General features: G+C 40.1%; 1 protein-coding gene across 1 annotated transcript in view; it reads right to left on the reverse strand.

Annotated features, from left to right (window-relative positions):
• The window catches only part of SNX4 (sorting nexin 4), a 70,943-nt gene extending 59,741 nt beyond the window's left edge, over window positions 1-11,202 (reverse strand). Inside the window, exon 1 of the mRNA XM_049629462.1 lies at window positions 11,031-11,202. Within this exon, the coding sequence (XP_049485419.1) occupies window positions 11,031-11,171 (141 nt within the window). The 5' untranslated portion in view covers window positions 11,172-11,202. The remainder of the gene's footprint in view (window positions 1-11,030) is intronic.
• Between the last annotated feature and the right edge of the window lie 389 nt (window positions 11,203-11,591).

Genomic DNA, 11,591 nt, shown 5'->3' on the forward strand with positions numbered 1-11,591 from the left:
GATGTAGAGATTATTTAAATAAACTTAAAAAAAAAAAATTCAGGGGTGCCTGGTGGCTCAGTCAGTTAAACATCCGACTCTTGATTTCAGCTGAGGTCATGATGTCACTGTTCAGGGGTTAAAGCCTCACATGAGGCTGAGACTGCCTGGAATTCTCTCTCTCTGCCCCGCCCCTGCTCAAGCTCACGCATGACTTTCTCTCTCTCCCTCAAAATAAATAAACTTAAAAAATTTTAAAAAGACTAAATAACTATCCAAATAATAATGTCACTATTAAATGTAGAAGACTAAATGTAGAAGATGGACATAGTTAAAAGGCTAATGAAATTCTTTATTTTCAACTCAAAGAATGAAAATGAATATAATATTTCAAGTTATTAAGATGTTGCAAACCACTGGGGTACCTGGGTGGTTCTGTCAGTTAAGCCTCTGACTTCAGCTCAGGTCATGATCTTACGATTTGTGAACTCAAGCCCCACACTGGGTTCTCTGCTGTCTGCACAGAGCCACTTTGGATCCTCCGTCCTCCCCTCTCTCTGCCCCTCCTTTGCTTGTGCGCTCGCTTGCACTCTCTCTCTCTCTCTCTCAAAAATAAACATTTTTTAAAAAACTTAAAATGTTGCAAACCATTAAGAAATAGTAAAAGCATAAAAGCAGATAAAAATGACAAAAAGAACAATAAGAAACTATTAATTCAAGAAATATTTCTTGAGTATTTACAATGCCAGTCATTAGGGATAGAAAGATAGCTGAAACAAGGTGCCTGACACTTGAGTTCACTGACTCCATGGGAATTCTCAACCCAACTGGCACAGTGATGCTCTTTAAGATTAAAGACAAGATGAAAGCTAACCTTAATATAACTTTTAGGGTTATAGGTGAAAAGAGTTAGTGTTTAAAGCATTTGACTTGTTTAATCTTATTTAAATCACACACAAAAGAAAATATATTACATTTACTATCACATTGAAAATTACAGGAGAAAGATAAAACAGGCAACAACAACAAAACAGGCAGATTGAGACAAACATGGAAGTAATCAGAAAAGAAACAATGCACAGAAAGAAAAATAAAATATATTTGGCCAAATAGAAGAAAAATAATAATCATCAATATAATTTACAAGAAAAAAGAGAGGCACCTGGGTGGCTCAGTTGGTTAAGCATCCAACTTTGGCTCAGGTCATGATCTCCTGGTTCATGGGTTTGAGCCCTGCATCAGGCTCTGTGCTGACAGCTTGGAGTCTGGAGCCTACTTTGGATTCTGTGTCTCCCTCTCTCTGCCCCTTGCCTGCTCTGTCTCTCTCTCTCTTTCAAAAGTAAATAAACATTAAAAAGAAAAACTAAAAAAAAGAAAAGAAAAGAAAAAGAAACAAGCAAACAAAATCTTTCCCAGATCCACACTGAAAGGTATGTGGTCCATGTGTAACGAACATCCCAACAAGATTAAAGCAGAAAAACAAGAAACAAGACTCCTACAAAAGAATAAGTATCAAATTTGCCTTAGATTTCACAATAAATTCCAAATGACACAGGAACATCATGCATAGAACATGCTTGAAATATTTAAACATATTAGATACTGTTCCTTCAAAAATACTTAACCCCAGCAAGATTTTTTGTAGAAACTGATAAACCATTCCTAAAATTTATATGGAAATACAAAAGACTTAGAATAGCCAAAACAATTTTGAACAAGTTGCAGGACCCAGTTTCAAAACTTACTAAAAAGTGAAAGTAATCAAGACAGTGTGGTACTGGCAGAAAAAGAGATCAAAGGAATGGAACTGAGAATCCAGAAATAAACCCTTACATTTAAGGTCCACTGATTTTTTTTTTTTTTTTTAAGACACACCCAGGCAAATCAATAGGGAATGGAGAGGTCTTTTCAACATGTAGTGCTGGGACTACGAAATGTCCACATGCCAAAAAAAGATTTACACCCTTTACTCACACACACCATGCACAGAAATTAACTGAAATGGCCCAGATAAAAGAGCTAAAACTGAAATTTCTGGAAGAAAACACAGGAGAAAAATCTTTGTGATTTGGGGATATACAAAAAGTCCTTAGGTATAATACCAAAATCATAATCCATAAAAGAAAAAAGTGATATACTAGATCTCATCAAAACTAAAAACTTTCACTCTTCAAAAGACACCATAGTGCTCGCTTCGGCAGCACATATACTGAAAGACACCATAAAAAAGGGTGCCTCGCTGGCTCAGTAGGTAGAACATGTGGCTCTTGATCTTGGGGGTTGTAAGTTCAAGCCCCACATTGCGGGTGGAGATTACTTAAAACGAAAATGGTTAGAGTGGCAAAGGTTATATGTACTTTACCCCAATTAAAAAAAAAAAAAAAAGACCATAAAGAAAAAAAAGATAAAATACAAATGGGGGAAGAACCTGTAAATCATATAATCAGATAAAAGACTTGTATCGAGATCATCTAGAAGCATGTTGCTGGCTCAGTCAGTAGGGCAAGCAATTCTTGCTCTCAGGGTTGTGAGTTTGAGCTCCATGTTGTATGCAGAGATTACTGAAAAAAAATGAACTTAAAAAAAAAAAAAAACCATAAACTGATCACATAACCAAATAATCACACCCCCTACAAATCTAACTCAGAGAAATGTAAACATATGTCCACACAAAGACTTACATACAAGTGTTCACAGCAATATCTATAATAGCTAAAATAAACTACAATGTCCATAAAATGGTGAATAGATTTAAAAAAATGTGATATATCCATACAATCAAATATTATTCAGTAATAAAAAAGGAACTACTAATATATGCTATATAACATGGTTGAACCTCAAAAACACTCTAAGCCAGGCTCAAAAGACAATAGATTGTACAATTCCATTTGTATGAAATATCCCAAAAAACAAATTTATATAGAAAGTAGACAGCTACTTTCCTACTAACACCTACAGCTAAGGTTGTGAAGGGAGATTAACTACAAAGGAAAGAGAGAATTTGGGGGAATGACTGAAATGTTCTAAAACTGGATTATAGTGATGGTTGCACAACTCTCTAAATTCCCTAAAAATAACTGAATTATATATTCATAATCAGTGAATTTTACAGTAAATTATACCTTAATAAAGTTCTTTAAAATAAAATTCCCAAGTCCATACTGAAAAAGACAAATAGAAAGTTTGATAAGAAACAAGATATTTTCAATTTCCAAGTATGTCCCCACAAATTATTAATTACAAAAGGGAAAACAGTAACTTTATATTGAAGCCTGGCAGAAAATGTGATCAAACTATTGGGAAATACATATCATGTGTGAACTGTTAAGTTACAACTAGAACACAGCATGACTTCAGTGGCAATTTCTGCCAAAGATGCATAACCTTTCTCAGTAAAGACTGAGAACTTCCAGATTGGAGGAAACTAAAGAGATAATACAATTAAATGCAATCCATGAGTCTGGACTGGATCATTTTGCTCTGAAACACTATTGGTACAACTGGCAAAATGTAAACAGTTTGAGGATCAGCCAGGCACCCCTCACACTGAAAGTTTTGGGAATGAGACGAGGGACTATAATGGCAGTTCAGTGGCTCAGTCAGTTAAGCATCTGACTCTTGGTCTCAGCTCAGGTCAAGATCTCACGGTTCATGAGACAGAACTCAGAGTCGGGCTCTGACAACACAGAGTCTGTTTGGGATTCTCCCTCTCTCTCTGACCCTCTCCCGTATGCATGTGTTCACACATGCATGCTCTCTCTGCCTCTCAAAATAAATAAATAAATCTTAAAATACTTCATGGGAAAAAAGGATCTTCATACTGTACTTGCTTATAAATTTGATACCATTTTTATAAATGAGACTATTTCAAAAGATTTTTACATAGTCTTTACATTTACAAAAGTAATTTTAGTTTATGTTTGAGAGAAGGAAAAAAACAAAGATACATGCCTTCCAAATCATTACTGAGGATAAAACCAAAGAATTATTGCCCACAAAGGAAAACCAAAAATAGAAACCAAAATAAGAAAGCATAAAACCTCACAGAAGAAAATCAACTAAAAATAAAGCCAGTTAGGACAATGCAAATGTTTTAAATTCCCTACGGTAAACAAGAGAAAGTTTAACACATAACACAAGGCATAAAAATTATAACATGGACAAACACAAATACAAATACACTGAAATCAAAAGAAATCAGTGTAGCATCAGCCAAAGCAGATAATCAAGAAAACATAAAACAGGAAATCAGGGGGGGAAAAAAAGTTTGTAATTAGAAGAGCCAAGGATCAATTCACCCTCAGATTAGTAGCCAGTTTGCCAGAATTTGAGTTTTTAAATCTCTCTGCCTCAGTTTCCTCATCTGTAAAATGAGGATGAGAGTACTGACCTCATAACATTATTGGGAACATTTAATGAGTGAATGCAGGTAGAGTGTTCTAAAAGTTGCCTGGTGTAGCAAGAGCTCAAGTATTACCTACCACTTATTATTTGTAGGTTTAAGTTTTCTCTTACTATGAAACTAATACAGGTTTAATGTATAAACATTGAAAAGTATAGAAAAAGTTAAATAGAAATCACACACATCCCACAACCCAGCACTAACCATGCTGACGTACCATTCCTGGGCTACTTTCTTACAATCTTTTTTTCCAAGTGTGATGCTACTGTGTTACTGAAACAGGTCAAAGATCTGAAATTTAAGAACTACCCAATGAACTGACTTTCCTCAGGGGATATGTCTACAATAGTCAAAAGTAGCAGGTATTACGTTAAAAATAATGTATTTAACTTAGGCCTAAGAGCAAAGCTTACTTCAGTTGTAGATAAGAAAAACTTAGTTATAATACATTATGCTTTTTAAATAGCATAGAAAATATGCTTATCTATAAAAATATGCTTTTTATCTATAAAAATATATATTTTTTAAATTAACAGTGATTCAGAACACATTAATTCTTACTTAAAATATGTAAGTCTGAACAGTTTTCCAAACTGAGTCAGAACATATTCACAGTTCATGAAGTCAATTTGGTGGTTTGTGACCAACATTTCTTTTTAAAAATAAATAACTAGGGCACCAGGATACCTCAGTCAGTTGAGCATCAGACTCTTGATTTCGGCTCAGGTCATGATCCCCACATCGGGCTCCACATTAGCAATGTAGAGCCTGCTTGGGATTCTCTCGCACACACTCTCTCAACTGCTCTCCCCGACTTGTGCTCACATTCTTTCTCTCACTCTTGCACTCTCCTTCTAGCGGTGCCTGCATGGCACAGTCGGTTAGGTATCCGACTTTGGCTCAGGTCATGATCTCACAGTCTGTGATTCAAGCACTGAATCAGGCTCTGTGCTGACAGCTCAGTCTGGAGCCTGCTTCAGACTGTCTCCCTCTCTCCCTCTCCCTCCCTCTCAAAAATAAATAAACATTAAAATAAATAAACAAACAAACCTGAAAAAAAAAAAAAAAGAATAGGGGCACCTGGGTGGCTCAAGTTGGTTAAAGGTATGACTTCAGCTCAGGTCATAATCCCACAGCTTGTGAATTCAAGCTCTGCATCAGGCTCTCTGCTGTCAGCACAGATCCTCCCTCTCTCTCTCTGCCCCTCCTCCATTCTCTCTAAAAAATAAATAGGGGCGCCTGGGTGGCTCAGTCAGTTGAGCATCGGACTTTGGCTCAGGTCACGACCTCAACAGCTCGCAAGTTCGATCCCCCTCCCGTTGGGCTCTGTGTTGACAGCTCAGAGCCTGGAGCCTGCTTCAGATTCTGTGTCCCTCTCTCTCTCTGTCCTTCCCCTGCTCCCACTCTCTCTCAAAAATAAACATTAAAATAATAAATAAGCATTAAAAAAAATAGAAGAATGTCAGAGAGTACTATATGAAGTAATGATTAAGTATTGTTTCCTGAACAATTATGTATTAAAGGATATGTATGCTGATTAGGATGTAGAAAATGTATTTTGTACTGTGAGTCACCCTTGAAAAACTAACTCTGAGAGCTGCTGAGGTAGAAAATGAGAAAAGATTCTGCAGTGTGATTTAATCATCTGCTGCTAAACTGATACATTCTGTAACTACCCCTGTACATTTTCTTTTCCTTTTTCATGTTATTCTCACCCACACATGCCTCAATCCTTGCTCACAGTACCAGCCTATTGCACTCAGTTCTTTGCTGCCAATCAGCGAAGGTGTCACGGGATACAGCGATTGCTAAGCAAGAAGCACAAGTTGCACAAGAACTCTTTGCACTCACCAGCACTCCCAGGCCTAAAGCATGCTCCTTAAAAAAAAAAAAAAAAAAAAAAAAAAAAAAAAAAAAAAATCACTCATGACTCCCTCAGGCAATGATTTTTCTCTGGACAAACACTGTTAACTATCAACTCAATGGAATCTTCCAGACTAAAAAGAAGTTCTCCTACTTCCCATTCCCTTGCTATTTCATCTCTCTTCTGCCAGGACTAATTGCTACTTTCTTGGAGATTGGATTCCTCTCTCATTTTTCCATCTTCTAAATTATTTTAAATAGAACTGGCAGTACTTTAAAAAAAAAAAAAAAAAGCCCTCTTCCTTACAGGGAACAAAAGTATGAAAGGAAAAAAAAAGAAAACTTCTAAATAAACAATGGAAAGGAGGAGGATTGAAGACTCACAGAAAGAAAAAGAAGAGACTACAGAAGAGTTGATAGCAGAATTTAAAGAATCCTGGTTAGTGATGTTTGAAACCAAAGGAGATTTGAGACTCAAGCAGTGCTTGTTTCTATTACCCACAGGTGTAGGGCAACTGGTACAATTACTCTCAGCCCAAACCTGCAGTCAAAAATAAGGCTGATGGGGCACCTGGGTGGCTCAGTCAGTTAAGCATCTGACTTTGGCTCAGGTCATGATCTCATGGTTCATGAGTTTGAGCCCTATGCTGGGGCTTGGGATTCTCTCCCTCTTTCTCCCTCTCTCTCTCCCCTCCCCCCCCCCCCAATAAAAATTAGAAATCTTAAAAAAGGCTAAGATAAGGCAAGCTTTCTGCATCTCCACACACCATCTGCATACATATTTTTGTGGTGAAAAAGTGCTTGATAAATCAACACATCTTTTGCACCTTTTTTCTTAATATTGTAACTAAAAGATTTAAAGTACAGTATTGGAGAAATTAACAAGTCTATTTTTAACTTTTTTTTTTTTTCTTTTTTGGAATGAAGCAGCATGGCTTGCTGGAAAGAGCACTGATTTCCTAGCCAGGAGGACCTGGGCTCAGATTCCAGCCATACCAGTGACTAGCTTGTGACCTTGGTGAAATTACTTCTCTCTGAAGCTATGCTTCCCCATCTTTATCTGTCTTTCGGGGGTAACTTACAGAATTAAATAAAAAGTAGAGCTTACTGTGCATAGCACCCACAAACAACAAATCTTTCTGCTCAGACCACATTCCTATTAATAACAGTAACAACGTGGCTATGGTTATTGCAATACTTCTCAACTGGAAGTGGACGGGAGAAGAGAGGATAGAAAGAGGGAAAAGTGAGTAGATGACCCTCTAAGGAAGGACTTGGGAGTTTTGTCAGGGAGGGGACAACGTACAGAGTATATGTGAATGTTTATGTTTAAACTTCTGATTCTGAAATGTTTGATTCTGAAAATATCTGTCCAAATGACCTGTGTCTCTAGAATTACTAAATTAGGGAGCTGCTTTAAGAAACCCCAGAAGTTCAGTCACTAATGAATGGTATATTTACAAACATTTTCCTAAAATGTCAGGTAATACAACTTTTACTATACGATATCATCTTTGGGTTTTCAAATATCTCAAACTTAATATACATAAGTTGTTGTTTTTTTTTATAAATTTTTTTTTTTTTAACACTTACTTATTTTTGAGACAGAGAGAGACAGAGCATGAACGGGGGAGGGGCAGAGAGAGAGGGAGACACAGAATCGGAAGCAGGCTCCAGGCTCTGAGCCATCGTCCCAGAGCCCGACGCGGGGCTCGAACTCACGGAGTGTGAGATCGTGACCTGAGCTGAAGTCGGACGCTTAACCGACTGAGCCACCCAGGCGCCCCAATATACATAAGTTTTAATGAGGTGTTTATAATCACTTCTAAATTAAGATAAATGGATTTTATACTATAGTTGTGACTTCACATTAATCATCTAAAGGCTTTCACAAAAAAATTATCCAAAAAAATTTTTTTCAAGATTTTTTTAAACTAATTTCTACACCCAACCTGAGACTCAAACTTACAATCCTGAAATCAAGAGTCTCATGCTCTACCAACTGTGCCAACCAGGTGCCCCACCAAAATTTTATCATTATAATTAAAATTAAACTCATGATGTTTTGTTGTTGCCAACAAAAGGTAGGATTCTTGCCTTTTGAAATAATCTAAAATTGCTTTAACACATATCCATGAGATTGGCAACTACTTGAAGATCTAAAGATATTAAGTGTTGATAAAGACAGAAAGCAACTTGGCATCACCTACTAGGGTTGAATATGCTAATACCCTACAATCCAGCAACCCCACACCTAAATTTATATTAGACATTTGCACCAAGAGATATGTAAGAAAAAATTAACGATAGTAATTTTTTAGAAATAGCAAGAACCTTGTAGCCATCCCAAAGTCTGTAAACACAAGAAGAAATAACTGTAGAGGGGCACCTGGGTGGCTCAGTCAGTTGAGCGTCCAGCTTCAGCTCAGGTCATGATCTCACCGGTCATGAGTTCAAGCCCCGCATCAGGCTCTGTACTGACAGCTCTGAGCCTGGAGCCTGCTTCAGATTCTGTGTCCCCCTTTCTCTCTGCCCCACCCCTGCTTGTGCTCTGTCTCTCGCTGTCTTCAAAAATGAATAAACAAAAAAAATTAATAACTGTAGAATATCTATGAAATGGCATACTATATGGGGAACCTGGTTGGCTCAGTAATTGAGCATCTGACTCTTGATTTACGCTCAGATCATGACCCCAGGGTTGTGGGTCTGAGCCCCTCGTCAGGCTCTGAGCTGAGCATGGAGCCTGCTTAAGAATATTTCTCCCTCATCTATATTTATATTTATATAAATGAAATGGCAGACTATAAAGCCACCAATATAAATGAACTAAGCCACATTTTGGAATCCCAAAAACATATTGAGCAAAGAGAGGAAGTAACAGTAAAATTATGTCACTTATGTAAATTTCAAAGTCAGGTAAAACTAAACATTATACTGTTTAGGAATGTATGTGGTGAGATTATAAGCAAAAGAACTATTAATACAAAATGCAGAATACAGGCTACCTCTGTGGTGGAGGGAGTGAGCTGTAACAAGAGAACATATGAGGGCTTCAATCATTTTGTGATATAATTATTTTGTGAGATCGTCTCTGTACTAATGATATACTTCACAATAAAAGTTGTTTTGTTTTGATTTGTTTATAAGAGGAAACACAAAAACTAAGTCACAAGTGGGGACCTGCATAAAGAGCAAATCAGGTGTTCCTGGGTGGTTCAGATGGTTGAGCCTCCGACTCAATTTCAGCTCAGGTCAAGATTCTCTCTCTCTCTCTCCCCCTCTGGCCATCCCCTGCTCACGTGCACACTCCCTCTCCCTCTCTTTCAAAAAAAAAACCCAAAAAACTCTTTTTAATGTTTATTTTTGAGAGACAGAGAGACACAGAGCATGAGTAGGAGAGGGGGAGAGAGAGAGAGGGAGACACAGAATCCGAAGCTGTCAGCACAGAGCTGGACATGGGGCTTGAACTCATGAACCGTGAGATCATGACCTGAGCCGAAGTTGGATGCTTAACTGACTGAGCCACCCAGGTGCCCTAAAAAAAAAAAAAAAAAAAAAAAATTAAAGCAAATAATGTAAGAGCCAAGGTTTCAAACTACAGAATACACACACTTCTCTCACATTTAATATGAGATCCTGACTTTTCCACAAATAATTCTACATTTTGGAAAAAAAATAAATGAAAAACTTAAAACTCGCCCAAAAAAGTCCTCATGCTACCTTATATTTCTCAACATTTCCCTAAGAAGGAGAAACCGTCCTGTGAAGTTCTGGGTATCAGGTCTCTAAAGAGACTAGAGACTTTCTAGTTACATTCAGCAAACAGCTTTAACTTTTCATTATCCATATGCCAGAAGGATGGGCAGTTCTATATTAGCACTGACACCTGTTCCAGAAAAAAAAGCAAACTGATGATTAATGCACACTCTTGGATAGAACGGTCTCACGTGGAGCGCTAGTTTCTGGAATGCTTCAATTTAACCGGTCTACCTATCTTGCATTATGCGTGGAAACACTTCGGAATGAAAGCAATTACAACTACAAGATGTTGCATTTTCTCCTCTCCTCAGGTGATGAAAATCACTCATTACCAGGGGCTTCACAAAGCAAATACATGGGATATAAATGATAAAACGTCAACTGGAAAATATGGCACTGCCTCCAAACGAAGAAACTGCAGACGAATAAGGAGTTTAAATTTTTTTTTATTTGTACCTTTTCTTGAATCCGACACCTTCTTCAATTTCCTGATGGTGGCACCAAGCCGACTACCCTTTATAACCTCCAACTATTTGGTCAAGCCCCCCATTCCTTTCCTTCAACGCCACTGCCCACTCACCACGACGCCTCCGTTCGCACAACCCCTCACCAGAATGTCAAGAACAACAGCGTTCGTCTTCAGGTCCCAACCTCCAGGTCCCCCGACCTCTGAACACCGCACCCGCTCCAGCCTGGCAGGTTCCGGGCTCCGACCTCCATGCCCCCGGGACCGCACCCACACATCTCCTCCGCTCCCCTCACCGCAGCCGCCTTCTCCGCCCTTCCCTCAGTCCCGCTGCCCCAGGCGGTCGCCCCTCCCCAGAACCCCCTTTTCCACTGAGCCTCTCCCTCAATGCACCTGTGGCTCGGCCCTTCCACCCTGCTGTCCCCTCACCGCGACGCCCCCCCCCCCCCACCCCACCCCCGGACAAGTCCCCCGGCCCTCGCCAGCCCAGCCCAGCCCAGCCCGGCCCGCTAGGCCCGGACACCAGGCCCTGCGGCCTCGGCTGCCCCTTCTCCTCACCGTGCCGTCCCCGGGGACCTCGTCTCGGGAACCCTCCGCTTCCTCACCGACCGCGGCCTGCAGCCCCGCGTCGGTGTGGCCCAGCGGCTCTAGGGGAGCCGGCTGCCACTGCCGCTCGAGATCCGGAGGTGCCTGTTCCATGTCTGCAGTTTGGCGCGGCAGACCCAGTGCGCTTGCGCCGCCGCGCAGCGCGCCCCGCCCCCTTTCCCCGCCCGGGCGGCAGCGCCCGGCCCTCCTTCCCTAGCCTGGGCCGCCGCTCCCAGAGCCCCTTTCCTTGCTTACGCTGCCGCGCGTGGAGCCCGTTCCCCTGGCTGGGTCAGCGGCGGCTGAGACCCACAGAGCTCCCTTGCCTGTGGCTGAGGCGGAAAGGCGCGCCTGCCTAGGTACTGGCCACCGCTGCTAAGCTGGGATACGCAGGAACCCGGGAGAACTGATGGAGGGAGAGAAGGGGAAAAAAGGGGAAGGTGAAGACCAAAGTAGACATGGGAACCATTCCGATTGGTGATCACCTAGAGAAAAATTGAAACACAAAAGAAATCGGAGGCCGCAGTCTGACCTCGC

The sequence above is a fragment of the Panthera uncia genome, chromosome C2, assembly GCF_023721935.1.
Source record: "Panthera uncia isolate 11264 chromosome C2, Puncia_PCG_1.0, whole genome shotgun sequence".
Taxonomy (NCBI): domain Eukaryota; kingdom Metazoa; phylum Chordata; class Mammalia; order Carnivora; family Felidae; genus Panthera; species Panthera uncia.